The 19,049-nt window shown below is 33.4% G+C and overlaps 1 protein-coding gene across 1 annotated transcript; it reads left to right on the forward strand.

Moving 5' to 3' along the window:
* The first annotated feature begins 395 nt into the window (after positions 1-395).
* On the forward strand, positions 396-18,491 carry LOC146997936 (uncharacterized). The gene is made up of 4 exons (XM_085812657.1): positions 396-727; positions 5,409-5,599; positions 8,484-8,593; positions 18,007-18,491. Exons 1-4 carry the CDS (start codon positions 557-559, stop codon positions 18,360-18,362), a joined length of 828 nt encoding a protein of 275 aa, XP_085668783.1. The 5' UTR covers positions 396-556; the 3' UTR covers positions 18,363-18,491.
* The last annotated feature ends 558 nt before the right edge of the window (positions 18,492-19,049 follow it).

Here is a 19,049-nt window from a genome sequence, read left to right on the forward strand (position 1 = left end):
CCCGTACGTATGGGGTCGTAATAGACTGAATGCACACAGACACTTGATAAAACAACTTGATAAAAGTTATTTTACTACTAAAAATGAGGTAAAAGTGCGTGCGATGTGTTCGAAATGTTAATGCACCTCATTTCAAAGAAATGTGCCATCAAAATTTAAGTTGTTAAAATAAAAATGCCAAAGAATTCAGTCATACTTTATTTCTAAATTAATAAAACATTGATTCAGAGTCCGTCATACCTCATTGGGAATTTAATTCCAATACGCAGTTTCATTGGCTACTGGCGACTTACATTACCAACATATTTTAAATTGTCATATATACGATCAAACCTGCTGGGAAAATGCATTTCTGAATAACAAAAACCTTAAATGGGTGACCTGGTGCGTGACCTACAAATTTCAGTTGGTATGTAGAGTCTTAAACTTTCAAACAGAGTTAGTAAACTATTTTTACTCCGCATGAATATATATATATATATATTGATAGAAATTCTTCAATATAAAATTATTGTTTTCCTTTAAATAACATCTATTCATTTCCTTAGTGTTATCTATGATTCCTGAGAGTTATGAATTAGTTTATTACGACGATGATTTCCTTGGAGTTATGAATCCCGAAATCATTGATTCTACTGTTTCTTCGGAAGGAGATGATATGGACCAAGATGAATTGATTAAAGAGCTTGAATTAATAGAAAAAATAGGAAAAGAAGAAGAGGAAATGGTATATCTTTTTAAATATTGTAGTTTTTAGATATTTCAGTTATGTATTTTTAAGATTACCGACTTTATTTTTTTTCCTTTGTATGCTGATATTATGTATTTTTTAAATGTTAATTTTTATTGTTATCATTTTTATATTCTATGTAGGTTTAGTAAGAAAACTATTTTTCCACAATGGGCAAATTTTGTCTCATTTACGTTTGATTGATTAGCTTTTATTTATATTGATATTTAATCTGCTAACCGCCCAGACAGTAAAGTGGTTAATGATTCTGACTGCTGAATTGAAGGGCCCGGATTTGAATCCCGAAGAAGGCCTGGATGTAAATTGTCTATCCCTTCATAAGACGCAATGTTGGCCCACCTATTAAGAGCCTCTATAATAAAGTGACCACTGTTTCCGGCCTTAGTAGTGGCCAACGCCCCTAACGGCTAGTGGCCGCCGCCGGAAAATATATAAATATATACATATATTTAATTTGCTAGGAAAGAGTTTGGTAGAATAGGGTCTTCCTCTTCTTCTTCTTTAATGGCCAGACAGCCCAGGATGGGCCCTTGCCGTCCTCAGAATCGAATTCCAAGCTCTTCTATCCCTGGCCATGGACACCCAATTGGTTATTTTTAAAATTCTTAAGTCTGTTTCCAAACAGTCGAGCCACCTAAGTTTAGGTCTTCCTCTTTTTCGGGGGCCGAATGGTCTGGCCGAGAAGATCTTTTTAGTTACCCGATTTTCATCCATTCTGCACAGGTGTCCTGCCTATTTAATTCTCTGAATCCTTATATATTTTACTATATCTGTTTCTTTACAAGATTTATAGAGTTCAGAGTAAGTTCTTCTTCTCCAGATATTGTTACATTTTATGCCACCAAAAATACTTCTCAAAAATTTTTATCTCAAAGACAGAAATGATATTTTTAGCTTTTTCTGTCATTGACCAGGTCTCAGCAGAGTATGTAAAAATGGGTCTGATTAAGCTTTTGTAAATTAAAATCTTCGTTTTTCTGCTAGTGAAGTTTGGTAGTACCTACATATGTGAACAGATTTTTGTAAAATGAAAATCCTAGAATCGAAAACAAGAACACGGCTGACAGACATTTGGAGGAAACTTTACGAATTGCAACAACACAGATTAAAACTAAAGTAATTACCATCTCCCGCCAGTAATTGTAAGTTTCTTCTTCTTCTTCTTCTTCTTCTTCTTCTTTTTTTTTTTTTTTTTTTTTTATTGTAATTGTATTTTGTAACATCGTTCTGTACAATCATCTTTACTTTCTTTTCATAGTTAAAAAAATGTTGCAAAACATTTTAATTCGATTTAGATTTAACTTTTTGGAACCAATGTACATATAAATCAGTAATACTACCTCTTCGCTTAGAATCAATTGTAGTCTTGTAAAACAAACCTTCCTTTTTTATATAAATTTTCTGACCACACTATTTTTTTTTTTTTTTTTTTTGGACGGACATGTGGCCCGCGGATCTTTATGAATTTATTGATGAGGCCCTCGGGCGTGAAAGGTTGAAGACACATAGTTTAGACCCATGGAGGTAGGAAGTAAGATGGAGTCGCCCTAAACAAGTTTCTCCGTACCCTGCTCTGAAGCACCGGCGATCCCTACGTGGTGACCAAAACATTGGGTCATTTACCATTGAGTTCTATGGGATTTGACGCGTTCGGGTGTAAATATTTTGTAATTACGTCGCAAATATACATATAAATGTATATATTTTCTTTTTCTACAACACTTCAGAGTCCTAAGTATGTGAAAACAACATATTTTTAAACAACATTTCATTCTGAACGGAATTAAATGCTATACTCTTCACAGGACATTTTTCTCAGAATGGTTTAATTTGAATGAAATATTTTCACAAGTTTTCGTTAATTACATTAGAAAAAAAAATTAAGGTAATTCGATTTTATTCGGTTAAGGTACAAAAATTAAGATCAAAGTTTATTGTATTATTAATATTAAAATTATGCATTATTTCTTTTCTATTTATAGAGCTTCTTCCTAAAATACTTTCTTAAATATGACATGATTTTTTGGCTTCTGAGGCATCTTTTAAATCGAAAAATGTAAGTCAATTTATAATTAATGCTCTATTCGGTTCATTTTAAATTAGAGAATTATTAGGAATTAGCGAAATACTTTAAATAAGTATTTCGCTAATTCCTAATAATTAAATAGGTATTAAATAGTATTTGACTTTCTCTGAACATTTCTGAAAGGGAATAAGATAAGTTTTTTTTTTTTTTTTTTTTTTTAAGTATTATTTAAAACTTGTAACTGAGTTATTATAAAATGTAAAGGGAATAATTCTTTTAATTATACTTATCAGATTTTTTTTTTTTTTTTTTTTTTTTTACCCTTCATTTCAACAATACATATTCCAAAACTCTTTATTACGTTCTTAAGTGCGCATCTCATAGCATTTGCTTTACAATACCTTTTAACAGATTGCTTTCCAATACGAACAATTCTTGCTTAAATAGTTTTATAACGTATTTGTCAACAGGATTTCAATTTATGTTTACAATTCAATATTAAGGTTATTATATATTTAGATAACATTTATAATCATTATAAATTAGATACATTTAATCATTAGATTTCTTCACAGTACTTTCACAGTTGTTTATAAGTAAATGAATTCTTCATTTCAAATACATTTATAATAATTTAATGAATATTTAAGTATTTTGTCAAAGGCAGATACATGCTTTTTGCAAGCACATGCATAAATACCCATACATATTTCCTATTTATCATTTCCGGCATGTGCAAATCTTTAATTTCTGTGCATTCACTATATTTTTCGTGTAAAGTAATTTACACTAATTTAGCATACACCCGAAAGTTTTACATAAAATATATATGTATATAATTTGAATGAAAATTATAAGTATTATTTTTAATACCCACTCAAAGGTCAGTTTTTCTTCAAAATTCCTCCACGATAGCATCTCTCTCTTTAGGCAGATAGCCCTTGCATGCGTTACTCTATTTAATAAAAACTTAATCTGACCTATGTGCCTAATTACAAATATTTTAACATACATAATTTTATATTTACATTTAGCCATCAAGTTTCAAACTTTTCAAATCTTCTAGAAAATAAATTTTGGCAGATCTTTTTTAGCAATTTTCTTAAAATCTATATTTTTGTAGTGCAACAGCTTAGAATTTTATAAAACAAATTCATAATCAAAATCGCTGTTGTTAGTTATCGAAAAATAACCAAGATGTGATTTTTGCGTAAATGTCAGTAAACTATACAAATCGCTATTATCCATTACACTATGAATGTTTCTTTCATGCGAGAGTGTCCCTTTTTCGATTTCTGTGGAACTGTCGTGTGTCGAAATACTATCAGAATCTTGTCAAGCGAGCTTCTGAATGTAAACAAAGAATACCCCGTCTGGTGACCCAAGCTTCAAAGCAGTGCTTCACTTCTAGCGCGGAATGGCCCCTCCTCCCTTTCCTACCTCCATGTTTAGACCAATCAGAGCCAGACTGACAACTCGCCTCCGTTTGTTTGCAAAATGGGTATCGAAGTGCCAGTTGCAATTCTTGAAGTTTCCAACGAATTAATTTCTGTTCTAGGCGACAAAAAAGAAGAAGAAAAGGGAATTAATTACATGACTGTATAAGCTCGCCCTGATCAATTGGGAGCATTAAATCAACTTTTAAATGAACTTCGGGGGGAGGATATCCAAAGTTACAAAAACTTCATCAGAATGGGTGTAGGATAGTTTGAACTTTACTGGAAATTATCACTCCACTTATTCAGGGAGGAAAAAAAAAAAGAAAAAAGTTCTTTCGAGATGCTCTGTCAGCATAATTAAATGGCAGATAGCGCTTCGGGTTTTTTTTTTTTTTTTTTTTCTTTTAGGGCGGGTGACTCGTACAGTTCTCTGCAATATTCATTTCGAGTGTGCGAAAGTGCACACTCAGCATATTTATTCCAGAGGTGTTTGAGGCCATTTTTTTTTGCGTATGAGGTTGAGCGAAAATGATTTGTCTTTTGCTTGAACTCTACAACACCCTCAAATTTTAACATGTTAATAAGATCTTCATACACCTTCTGACAGGGATTTTTATTTTAATACTTCGGACTATTCGTTTATAAATAAAACCTAATTTGTTGTTGAAATAAAAAGAGAAGTCTATAAACAAAATTTTAGATTATATTTGTGAGGCGTAAGTGACCATAGATAAAAACTGGTTTTTCGAAATTTATATCAACAAAAATCAAAATGTTTGCCCTTTCATTTATTTTTTAATTGAAAACTGTATTTTATTGGGTAGTTGAATAACATATAATTTAATTGTTTTCTGATTAAAGAAAATTCAGAAATAAATTTATTTAAAATAAATATTTTAAATCTCATGCCCTAATTTAATTTTCTTCTATGTTGTTTTCTACAATACCAAAAACTTAAAAAATTCATTCTGATCAGATTCAGACACCAATAATTTCTAAATATTATAACAAAATTTCCAAAATTATTTGGTAAATTACTATACTATATACATTTATTATTTTGTAAATTACTATAATAATATTTATAAATGTTGTTTATCTTTTGCTTCTACGTTTTCCGAATTACCTTTATAATATTTGTAAGATTCTGTTTATATTTTAGAGAAAAACTAAATAAATAATCTTTTCGCAGCGAGAAGCACAATACCAGAATCTTCTTAAAGAAGCTGAAAAACTGAACGTATCTAATCTAGAAAAAGATGCCAAAATATCTGAATTAACGCAGATGATTTATGTTTTAAAAAAGAATTTGTGCTCTTTATACAAAACTGCAAAAGCAGAAATTGAAAGTAAAGATGATCTACTCCAGCAGGCACATCAGAAGTGAGTATCGTTTATGTAGTATTTTTAGTAGCAACAACTTCTAAGTAAAATTTACTGATCTAACTTTTGATATGTGTTAAATTAATTGCGTTATTTCTGACATTTTATTCTAAATTCAGAATATTCAATAAAACTATTAATTTCTTCAAATTACTTTGCTAAATATTCATTTTAATAATGCGAATTTCTATGTAAATACTATTATATTCTGGAATCCTTCTATTTACAAATAAAAACGAAGTATTTCCTAGTGAAAATGCAACGTCAGCAATAATAATTGTTTAGTATTCTGCGATAATAAATTAGAATAAATCATGTAAATAGGATGTGTAATAGTAAAAACTATAATTAACTAAATTCAAACGATTTTGGAGGCTTGAAAGTTAAACATTTTTTTAAGAATTCATTTTAAAATCTTACATGTGAAATAAGTTTTCAAATTTAAAATTTGGTAAATTAAAATTAAAGATTTGAAAATGGGAAATAAATATAATTAAATTAATAAAGAATGATCCAACCTAGTTCTTTGTCTAGGGTACAGACTAGCCTGAGAGTAAGCCTTCCTTCATTTAATAAGTAAAAAATAAAAATATCCGCCTGTGCGGAGGGATGCCTTCCTGGAGGAATTTTAAGGAAAACTAGCTCGTATCTACGTTACACAGAGAGAAATTACGAAATCCTATACAGCAAGCCCGTTCGCCAGGATTCGAGTATACACTGACTACCAATAAGTATTTGGACACCTGTGATAGAAAAGAAAAACTAACTTTATTCAAAATCAATAGTTGGTAGAGCCTCCACGAGAGGTAATTACAGCGTGGACCCTCCGGGGCATACTTTCCACAAGTCTTTGTATGACAGCTAGTGGTATTTTCTTCCACTCGGCTTGGAGAAGACATAGAAGTTCCTTCACCAATTTTGCACGGGTAGTGCACCCCTGAATTCGGCGATGCAACTCGTCCCAGAGGTTCTCGATAGGGTTCAGGTTCATTCGATGAACTCCATTGGCACCATACCAAGGCTTGGTTAACGTCGAAACATGACAACAGGCATTTTCGTCCTGAAAGTAACAGGGGTCCAACCCGCAAAACTGCCACAACGTAGGAAGCACATTGTCATCCAAAATAGTGCAGTAGGCATCGGAGTTGAGCTTACCATGAATGGGGACCAAGGGTCCCAGCCGATACCAGGAGAAACATCCCCAGACCACAATTCCACCTCTGCCGAACTTGACTGTTGGCACAATGCATTCTGGCAGGAGAAGTTCTCCAGGTAGATGTCAAACCCAGACCCTGCCATCCGAACGGTAAAGGGTGAACCTTGATTCGTCACTCCAAAGTACCCGTTTCCACTGATCTGCGGTCAAATTTCGATGTGCTTTGCACCACATTAACCGAGAAGCGCGATTGGACTTTGTGATCAAAGGCTTATGGGCAGCAGCACGACCATGAAAACCAAGCAGATGTGCTTCCTTACGGATAGTATTCATTGAAACAATACTCCCGGATGCTTGTTGAAACTCGCGGATGAGGGCCATCGGTTGGGTTCGGTTCTTCCGAATTTCTCTGGACAGCACTCTTCGGTCTCTATCTCCCAGTTTCGTTGGTCTGCCGACTCGGGGCACATTCCGACAATCACCGCTCACCTTCCACTTCTTAATCACACAGGCCACTGTCGATTTTGGGTACTTCAGATTGCTAGATTTGTCCCTTAAGGATCGGTCACATTTGTGATACCCGATAATTATACCTTTCTCGAAATCAGAGAGCTCCGAACTGCGAGGCATCTTGCATGCGACTAAAGCCGATGCTGTTTCCTACACGATATATACCGGCGGAGTCCGTGACGTACCTTGGAACCGCAGATATCGTCATTTGCATAGGTGTCCAAATACTCATTGGTAGTCAGTGTAGATCATCAGGCATTTAGAAACTTTATTTATCATCAGTATTAGAGACTCCGCTCGCTCATTGGTGATCCTATGAGATTTCCAGACACTGCACCCAATTTTATTATAAATGAATATAATTTATAATAATTTATTATAAATGAATATTAATTTTATGTTGAGTATTTCACCTGGAAAAAAGAATGCGCAATGTATGCCAGCGTTTAATGATAATAAATTTCAAACTAGCTGCTACGCGGCCAGCCCTCGTCTGGCTTTTAAATGTACCAGAAAAATCCCTAAAGGAAAAATGCCAAAAATTAAATTTAAAAACTGCACAGAATTTTACTCTGCAGAACAACTACAAAAAAACAAACAATAGCAAAAAAAAACAGAAATTTTAATAAAAGTGTGTTATAAAAAAATTACAATGAAATAAGCAATAAATCTCATATTTTCAAGAGAAAACAGTCAGAAGTCCAGTATCCAAAGCAATGAATGAAAAACTGTTATCAGAAAGCAATAACCAATCGAAATTGTGCTTTGTGGATGATATCCTACCTATACTTTAAGATATATATTGTGTGTGTGATTATGGCAAAGCCTCCAGGGCTATCTGCCTAAGGGGAGGGATGCCTTCGTGGAGGACTTTCTGAGGGAAACTGGCTCGTATACACGTTACACATGGGAAAAACCACGAAACCGCCCATGCAGCCAGCCCGTTCGCGGGGTTCGAACCTCGGACCGAACTACCAGTGTTCAGCGACTTTACCGCTCGGCCGCTGGTGGGCACACAGATATATATTGTGAAATATTTCTGAATAATTTAAATATTGAAACTGCTCTTTTACTTATAATTATATATAATAAATAAAAACAGCTTAGTTTAATAAAATCCTAAGGAATCAAGTGTGTTTAGCTTCAATTGTGCTAGTCATTTTCCTTTATTTTGACAGACGGAAATTGGTCAAGATTTCTATGTAATATATCTTTCAGATTAAATGAAGTTGTATGTCAAAACAGAAAGCTACATCTCACCTCTTCGGAAGCAAAGTCAAGTCACGTAGATAAGCAGAGTCTTAGTTCACATTACAGAAATATTTCAGGTAAAATCATGTTTTGTCACATCTCAAGATTTGTTACTAGATTTAGGAAGAAAGTTCACACTGATTTTCTACTGTTTCGCTTCCTTGTACGAAGTAAAGGAAGTGTTCTAATCACTAAAAATTCCGGGTACCATATTTCAAAGAAAATATCCATTTTGACTGCTATCGAATGCAATTTAATAATGTTTTTGCGTGAAATCTGTACGTAAGGACAGGAAAAAGGACTCTTTTTACCCAAACGAATTATAAAACCGATTTAAATTGGATTCAGAAGAGATTTTTTTTCGTGGCGTTTGTACGTATGTATGTATGTATCTCGCATAACTCAAAAACGAGTAGCCTCAGAACTTTGAAATTTTGTATATAGGACTGCTATAACATGTAGTTCTGCACCTTCCATTTTGGTTGCAATCGGCCGCATTAAAAGTATATATATATATATAAGAAATGTTCTCTATTCGTATAAAGCTAATATAAATTTAAAATTTTAGTAAGAAGTTTTAATTGCAAAAATAAAAAATTAATTATTGCTGCGAACTAATTTGCAATATCATTTAAATTCTAAGAGCATATGTAAATTAAGTGCACATATCTAAAACCATGAAAAATATATAATTCCAAAAAAGTTTATTTTAGGTTTGCATGTATAATTCGTGTGGGGGGAAGTTTTCAATAGGCAAGAGTTTCTAAATTGCTTTGGTTTTCTACTCTTAATTACACTGGTTATCATAAATTAAGAAAAAATCACAAAAATCACGATTACTGGAAAAGTTACATGTAAAATTTGATGAAACTTACCCACAATATAAAACACACAGTAAGGTATCAAATAACATAAAAAGAAATTACCAGACAGATGTGGTAGTATAGAAATTAGCACATGTATAAAATGAACAAATCGAAGGTGTCAGTTTGCTATAAGAAAAGTAACTTCAATATGGAATATGATCGCCTCTAGAAGCAATACAGCACATACAGCGATGAGTGATGCTTTCAATTATGCGGTCTATCAGTTCCATAGTAAGCCCGACAAGGGCGGATTGTGAGCAGCTCGACCCTCCCTAAAGCATCCCAAACGTGCTTGATAGGATTCAAGTCCGGAGATCGGGCTGGCCACTCCATGCGCATAATTGTTTCCTGTTGAAGATAATCATCTAGGATGCGAGCCCTGTGTGGTCTTGCGTTGTCGTCCTGTAACAGGAAAGCATCACCTATTGCTCCGGTATATGGGCGCACATAAACATCAAGGATGTCATCTCTATAAATCTGAGTATTCACAGTTACCCTTGGAAAGACATGGGGGTCTGTGCGTCCACCCAAAGAGATGCCACCCCAAACACAGACACTGCCTCTTCCGTATGCATCTCTTTCACAGATGTTTGACGGATGATGACGGGTTCTAGGTTCTCTTCATATCAAATAACGCCTACTATTGCTTTCTAGACTAAACCTGGGGTCATCCGTAAAGAGAACCGCCCTTCATTGATCAGTCGTCCAGTTGACATGTTGTCGTGCCCAATGAAAACGGTCCCTCCTATGGCGTGACGTGAGCGGCACACAAATGGCTGGTCGCCTCGCATACAGACCATCTTCGTGAAGCCTTCTACGCACAGTTGACGTTGACACGAACCTTCCGGTGGCTGCAGTAAAGGAGGATCTAAGAAGAGTCGAAGTAGCGGTTCTATTCCTACGTGCACATAATGTCAAATATCAATCATCGGCACTCGTCGTAGCAGTTGGCCGTCCTTGGCTGAACCTCCTAGATGCCGAATCTGTGGTTTGAAATTGCCTCCAAAGTCTATGAACCACAGAAGGACTCACATTTACCCATCTGGCCACTTCTGTTTGACTTTATCCTGCCTCTAGTCTCCCAATGGCTCTCCATCGCAGATCTGCAGGCAAATGATGCCTGGAGGTCATTCTTACGAATTGGCTACCTCAGATTTCTGATGTTACTGTCACAGTGAAATATGTGGGCTTGCTCTCAAACATAGACTTTTATGCTCCTCGCAGATGACGTATTCCGAAAGCAGCGCCACTAATTTGCATATCGCAGTTTTACTCAGCTACTCTTACTTGGCAACATATTCAAATTTTACACGTTTGGTTTATTTTTGAGGGAGTTATCGCTATTTTTGTGATTTTCCCTTAATTTATGATAACCAGTGTACATTACATTTAATTAATATTAATAGAAATAATAATTAATATTAATATTAATAGAACGCATTTAATTAATATTAATATTAATAGAATGCACTAATTATAATGCTAGTTGGGTTTCAAGGAAGTTATATCGAAACATAATTAACCTGTTGCATTCGAATCTATTGAATTATTTACTACTATTATTGAATCTAAATTATCTACTATTTATTGAATCTCCCAATACCAAAAATACATAAATAAAAATAAATTAATTTAAAAAAATCTGAAAGGTTTCAGATTTTAAATTACGTCTAAAGGGGTGCTTTTTAACGTTTTGTGTATTACCTTTATTTAATAAATATCATGTTCTTTGCACTTAAACCATAAAATTCAGTTCAATAGTAATGTCGCAAAATAGTTTTAAAATGAGCCCATCTTTAGAATTTCCGATACACAGACAGTTCCGCGTTTTGGAGATACTCGTAAAAAGGTTTTTTTCTTCCCCCCCCCCTCCGCAGACTGTTGCCATTGCTCGCATTGAAATCCTTGAGTTTGTTAATTGAAAATTCGTTAAAGTTTTACAAAATAGGAAATCGATAATAAAACAAATTCCAAATTTGGTCTTCCACATGCTCATATAAAGTAAGATAATTACGTCTTTCAAAATTCGATGGCTCTATGTACCCTTGTTTTATCACAATGTGAGAAATAGACATACATTTATGCAGATTTTTCATTATTTAATTTCTTCAAATATAATGCAGGACTCTAACATTGGGTGGCAACAGTTTGAAAAGTGAAACGGACATTTATAGTGATTCACCGCAAAATCGCAAAACGAAATTAATAGTCTTTCAGGGACAAAAGTCCCTTTGGTCTAAAAATCTGAAAGCTTTCGGATTTTACATTACGCCCAAAGGGGCGGTTTTTAACGTTTTATGGGTTGCTTTTATTTATTAAATATCATGTTCTTCGTACTTAAACCATAAAATTCAATTCAACAGCAATATTGCAGAATAATTTTAAAATGACCTTATATTTAGAATTTTCGATACACAGTCTCGCGCGCTAGAGATTTAAAAAAAAAAAAAAAAAATCGTTCAGTGTTGCCATTGCTGGCTTTAAATCGTTGACTTTGTTAATTAAAAATTCGCTAAAGTATTACAAAGTATGAAATCGATATTCGGCCCATATTCGCTGGAGGATTACGTTATTCAAAATTTGATGGCTCTATATGCCGTTGTTTTATCACAATGCGAGAAACATACATAAATTTTTGCAGAGTCTTAATTTTTTTTTAATTTCTTTAAATATAAGACATGGCAATGATATTTGGTTGTAATAGTCTGAAAAATGAAACGGACATTTAAAGTTTTCAACGCAAAATGCGAAAACGAAATTAGTACCGTTTCCGGCCTAACACCCTTTGGGCTAGAAATAAATAAAGCTAAATTAAATTTACATTGGATTTAAAATTACTGACCAGACCTTTTTGTAGATGATACATTGAAAAAATATCAGTAAAGTATTATTCTTAATTCTTTGTTTTCCTTTCGAGTACATAGTGATATTGATATTAAAAGAATGTTTTATTTTCCAATTATTCGTATCATTGTTACTCAAGGTATTAAAGGCAGTTTTCTTAGGTTCTTTTTAATTTTTTTTTATGGTTGTATCCGAATGCTACGGGTTAGATTTCGTGATTAAAAAGACCGTATAAGTTTTTATTTGAGTTTACCCAGTTATTATGTTGCCTTTTCTATAAGGTCTACTTTCCTCAGCTTTCACCAGGCAGTAATTTAATGTAAAAGTGAGCTTTTAAGGTCTAAAATTCAACAGAGAGAGTTTGACAGTCACTCTTCTTCGGTTTTTCTGCTATTGCGGTTTGACTATCAGCTTAAGCTCTTGTTAGCCGCAGTTACTTTACGAACATTTAGTCAAGGGTGAGAAAAGTTTTACTTAAGCATGTACTTTGCACTCTATACAATTTGAACTTGTGTTCCGCATGCTAGTGGAGTTCTACTTTAAGCACTGATTTTGTGTAAATACCAGGTCGACGGGTAAATAAACAGTTTTACTTTGAACTTTGGTTGTTATAGTTGTCCGCTGGCAGCTCCTTATGGTTATTCAAAATTGATTTCGCATTTTAGGGAATTTAGTATAATCATGTATTGATATTCATAATACATGATTATACTAAATTCTCTAAAATTCGAAACTGAGTGGATTTCACAGCTATATTCCTACATAATATTCAATGCCTGTTATTTAAAAATGGGCCTTCGTTTTTATTGTAAACCTGTTATGGAAATAACCCCATTGAAACCTTCCTCTTTAGTGTGATTATTACAGTTCATTATATTATTATATTCATTGTGCTCCCAGTACTTATTATAATCGTCTTATTATGTTTATCTGTATACTAATTATGTTTATCTGTTATTTTTGTTACACTAAAGCAGATTGTTCAATTTAAGTTGTGAATTTCAAATTGCATTGAGACTACACTGTAATCTCTTTTATGTCCTAAATCATTATCACTACATAGTATAAAACAAAGTCGCTTTCTCTGTCCCTATAATCCCTATGTATGCTTAAATCTTTAAAACTACGCAACGGATTTTGATGCGGTTTTTGTTTTTTAATAGATAGAGTGATTGAAGAGAAAGGTTTATATGTATAATAACATCTATTAAATAGTGGAGAAATACTGTTATTTTTTAGGTTTCTAATGCGATGTCGTAAATAATTGCATTTTTTCCGCTTACATTGCAAACGCAGGCTGAACCCTACGAGATTTATCAAAATAATGTACTAAGTATTGTACACACTGAAAAGGTCTACAGATTTAAAAATTGCGGGACGTAGCGTTTGCGGCGGTACCGGCCGGCCGGGGCGGCGGGAGCGTGCCTAAAAATAGCGCGTCGGAGGCCGCGGTTCTCCTTATAGCACTTTGAATTTAGCAGCGATCGAACGCGTTTATTATCGGAGCTCTCTAGCTTTCAGCGCGACAACGTATCAGTAATTATAAGATAAATAATTGCATGATAGTAGTTTTAAAATATAAATGATATTCTATTCTAAGGTTAATTTTTAAATCGCACTTATAGTAATTATAAGTACATAAGGTTAGATAAGATTAGATTAAATAAAACCATAATTTATGGATTGGAATTTTCTATTAAGATCTTGGTCAAAATTTAGAGTTAAATCAATTTAATATTAGGGAAATTATTTTCAAAAATCGTAATTTAAGGTGAGGTATGTAAGTTCAGAAAAAGATTATGAACTGCGATTCATTGTTAAAATATCCATTAATATTTTATACCCGTGCGAAGCCGGAGCGGGTAGCTAGTTTTTAATAAATACTGGATGCAGGGCGTAGGGTGGTATTGCACGATGTACCATAATAAGTAAATTCTGAGATAATTTGGAAATCTTCCGTTGCCTATTTCCTCAGCCATTCTTTGTAAATTTTTATAAATCTCTCTCTCTTTTTTTTTTTTTTTTTTTTTTTTTTTTAAAGCCCAAAGGGGGTTAGCCCAGAAGGGCTATTAATTTCGTTTTGGCATTTTGCGTTAAAAACTTTAAATGTCCGTTTTACTTTTCAAAGTGTTGTTGCCAAATATTATCCCCCTGTCTTATATTTAAAGAAATTAAATAATGAATAATCTGCATTAATGTATGTATGTTTCTCGCATTGTGATAAAACAACGGCACCCAGAGCCATCAAATTTTAAATAATGTAACCTTAAACTAAATATGGGCATCTAGAAGCCCGAATTTAGAATTTGAAATTTGCTTTATTATTGATTTCATATTTTGTAACACTTGATTAACAAACTCAACGATTTCAAAGCGAGCAATGGCAACACTGCACGGGGGGAAAAATTATGTCCAGCGCGCGAGACCATCTATCGGAAATCCTAAACACATATGCTGTTTTCAGAGTCGTAGCTAGGGATTTCAGCGCCCAGAGACAACTGAAGATTTCGTGACACAACTGAAGATTACTGAAGATTCAACAACTGCTTGCCAAAGATGGAAAATATGTAATTCTAAAATGTCGTAACATCAGTTTGGCGCCCCTTGGTTTCTGCGCCCGGGGACAGATGCCCCCCTCTAGCTACGCCCCTGGCTGTTTTATATACTATTTTGTGATATTGCTGTTGAATTTGTGTGGCTTAAGTGCGAAGAACATGCTATTCAATAAATAGAGGTAACACAGAAAATGTTAAAAAAAAGCCCCTTTGGGCATAATGTGAAATCTGAAACCTTTCAGATTTGTTTTATTATCTTTTTTTTTTTTTTTTTTTTTTTTTTTTTTTTAAGAGTTAGTACGGAAAGGCACTACCAGTTGGCCCGTGGTACATCGCTGGTGTCCCCCATAATTTTACCTTAATTCTGTTATGAAATCTAAAATACCTGAATCTGTTGTGAAATAATAATAGGATCCGGAAGAATGTACTTTAAAAATACTGAATAAGATATTTTGCCTTAAAAATTAACCCTTATGATGGAAAATATGTAAGTGTCAACATGTTAATAAATTCAGTTGAACGTAGTTCTGTTATGACATGCAATCACATAAAACCTCTTTGAATGGCATTATTGCCGGAAACAAACGGATGCATCAGCAGGTGTGGCAGAATCTTTTCTTTTGAACAAATAGCTCTAAGCATCCAGACACATATCTGAGTTGGGAAGAAAATAAGTATCATTTGCAGAAAATAATTTTAGCTGCTTTTTTACACACTTGTAAACTGCGTTTAAAATGTCTGCATCTTATTGGAAATTGTTGTACCTGTAGAACCTTTCTGAAAATCTCCAAATAATTTTATCAGGACTACAAGGAAGATGGTGCAGCGTATTTCACCCTTTCTTTCCTACTTACTTTGTGGGTTATCAGCAAGAAACGAATCTTAGTTTTCATGCTTTGGGATCTAAATTGCCAACACTTTTCATATAGTTAATTACCAGAAAAATCAATATAAATAGCATGCTAGGCAAATTGTCGGAAAAATTCTACATAAATGAAAGAGTGGAAGACATAAACTTTCTTCTCAAAAATCTAGGACAAATAAGAATTTTGTATTCAGAAATAAGTGAGTACTTGATGAAAGAATCTTATGTAATACCTCTTATTGCTGTGATCAGCTCTTAGTACACAGAAAAGCCACATAATAATTTGGAAACTTGAAGTTACCTAAAACAGTACAAAATAGTCCAGAAGGTGTTGCAGAATGGAGTGTATGTTTCCCTTTGATATCATAACCTTAATTTTAATCATGTTACGATGGATCAAGATAAACATATTGATATTTCAAAATAAAATTTGAAGTCATTGTCTCAGAAATTTAGCACTCAAAATACATCGAATTCTGGACATATGCAACTCGCTTACAGTGAACTTTCCGCTAACGTCAGTCTAAGTTGTTATTTGTAATATGTTCGCTTAGGAACATGTAAATGAAAGCCTTCATTTACGGTGAAACAAAAAACTCTAGAAAAGAAAATGTAAAAACTGTACGTTACTTGAAAATAAATCTTTTCGGGAAAGTTTCGATTATACTCAGAAAAATACTACACTTTAATGTGCATTCATTAAGCAAATTAAAGGTCAAAAAAATGTTTCTCGGATGTGTTGAAATCATTCGCAGTGGCCCGCTATTAAAGCTGGCAGGCTTAAGTGAAAGTGGTTAAAAGTACTGATTAGAATTCATAAGGATTTTGTCCTAATTGGTTACTAAAAACTGTGAGACTCTATTTTATAGATATTGCGTATAAGTATTTTTATATTTAATGAATTCTATGATGTTCGAGCATTGACGGTGTTATTAATATTCTCTGAAGTTTTTATGATGCTTCGTGCTTTCGGATTGAGTTTGGAAACGGATGAAAATTATTACCGCAGTTACTTATGGAAACCTAGCCCCTGCATAACGAATGTTGTTGCAGAATGAATCAGATTTGTTGTGCAAGGCACCAGCGTATTTAATACGTCTTGTTCATCTCCTCCAAGGTTAAATTTGCTTATTCTCAAGAAATAGCTTAAACCATTTCACTGTTTTACAAAATTGAATTATTTGCTTCTTTTTCTTTCCTCCAAATTTTGCCTCGAAAACTGACTTCAGAAATGTTTCTTTTCCCCCTTTCACCAGCTGTCTATTCAGAAAAATTCCATTCAAGGATGTTGAGTAACGTCTCTTTACCAGGGAGAAAAAATTATATTGTGTTAACTAGTTTCTTATCTGAAAACTTAACAAAGACGAGCCCCTAAAGGCATGAGCAATAGTTTTATTGCAATGCCTGTTGAAATGGACCAGAAGTTCTTTCCTTTTTTCCATCTTTGTATGATCCTCTTAGGAATCGCCGATAATTAATTATGAAGATCAAATTAGATGCAAAAATTTCAAACTTAACAACATTCCAAGCTACACACGTGCGTATCCCCGAGCGTTCGACAACTGACTGCCTTTGCTTTATTAGGATCTTAGAAGAGAAAATTTTACTCTGTAATCAGGTGCTGCCATCTCTCGGCTATACTGGGGTTGAATTGGTAGGATGTTCTTTTAAAGACTTTTTCAAATAGAGTAAACCACAACAATCCTAATACCACTCCCGTTGTGGAGAGAGCGTGTCTAATTAGGCCATCATTCAACTCTTTTCATTTTCTCTGCATTCTGGCGTGTTGAATAATAGAAAATAAATAAAATAAATATTTATATCTATGGAAAGAACACAAGGCCCAACTTTCTATCAGTTTTACTTGAGTTGTTTTAAAAGCAGACGATATTTAACTATGTCAGACAATAATTTAGTTTAAATGAACTGAAGAGAAATAATTCTTTAAATAAAAATGTTTTAATAAAAATGTTATATATTTTTCTTTCCTTTATTATAATCATTCTAAAATATACAAACAGCTTAGTTTTTTTTTTTTTTCCTTCTGTGAGAAAAACCTGTTAAAAGGCACATTGGCATATTTCTTTTTCCTTTAATGTCATATAATAGGTTCAAATTACGAACGGCAGACGAGTCTGTTTTGCGGTTACGATCCAGCCCACATTTAACCCCGACGACTGTGTGCTGCTGATGCTCGACAATACTTTTCAAATCGACCATTCTGTCTCGAGGGAAATGGTGAAATGTTAATAATTACTTGAAGTGAATATTACTGTTTTACTTAATCGTATTTCAATACACTGCAAGCAAATGTACTATTTTTGTTCTTTCAATTTTTTTTTTTTTTTTTTCCATAACAGATTCAGGACAAGATACAAAATATAAAAATGTAGCGAAAAGGAAAAGTCAGGATTTTCATAACAGCCCTCTTTTTGCAACGCCTTTAAATAATGGTATCTCTTCTGTTCAAGATGGAAAAGGAGATCTGAAATATGTTGAGAGAAAGAGATTCCAGGCATCTTCGGAAAATTCTTCCTCTAATCAAGGTTCCAGATATAATCGTGGAAAAGAAAACTTTCAGAAGAATGATTCTATATATAACATTTCCAAAACAACAAAGGAAGACGTACTGAAGCTATATCGGTATCAAAATGCGAAAGTGCCTTTCTTGGTCAAAAGAAAGTTCGGACTTTTGCATAATTGCAAGAAGAATTAGAAGAAAAAACTGTTTGAAGAATATAGCAGTAAAAGCATAATATCTACACCTACACTATTTAACTCTGATAGAGGCTTATTATGTATGAAATATGTGTAATTAAAGAAAATGATTACAAGCATACAAATAATAAAATATATTTATTTAATCAGAGTGGAGAATAATTTAATAATTACCTGGGCTTCAAGATATAAAATTCTTAAAGCATAAAATTAAAACTGAAATTATATTTGTTGAAATTAGAATTATGTTTGTTATATATGTACAGATTTATTAAATAGGTTTCAGACTGAGTATTTCATTTATAAATTGGGAATTGCACTGGGGACTCCATATCAGATTACATTAAAAAGTCTGGAAACATTTTTAAAATATGAAATTGAGTGATTTATGACATCTCTTTCAACACTGTGGCCGTCGTAGTTTTTATATCTTCGCATGAAAAGTCTGTTTTTGCATAGCTACACTTTGAATTTTGAGGTTGCTCAGAAATCGCCTGAAATGAGTTCATATGATGTGGTAGGTGTTCTAGTACCATCCATTTCTTATAAAAAATGCCAGTTCTGAGGCAGACTGAATTTTTTCCTCTCATTCTACCACAGAAATCTGTTTACACAATGATATTTTTTTCTTCCTTTTATTTCCCCCCGGTAATAGGGTTGTCATTCACTTTGTCTTAGCAATATC

This window comes from Stegodyphus dumicola, chromosome 3 (assembly GCF_044657685.1).
Source record: "Stegodyphus dumicola isolate Sdum_Otavi_A_Nest chromosome 3, ASM4465768v1".
Classification (NCBI taxonomy): Eukaryota; Metazoa; Arthropoda; class Arachnida; order Araneae; family Eresidae; genus Stegodyphus; species Stegodyphus dumicola.

Excerpts from the sequence above, each read along its gene's own strand:
- LOC146997936 (XM_085812657.1), top strand. The coding sequence starts at position 557 with ATGATTCCTGAGAGTTATGAATTAGTTTATTACGACGATGATTTCCTT. Across the intron at positions 728-5,408 it reads GAAAAGAAGAAGAGGAAATG|CGAGAAGCACAATACCAGAA; the intron begins GTATATCTTTTT and ends ATCTTTTCGCAG. Across the intron at positions 5,600-8,483 it reads CTCCAGCAGGCACATCAGAA|ATTAAATGAAGTTGTATGTC; the intron begins GTGAGTATCGTT and ends TATATCTTTCAG.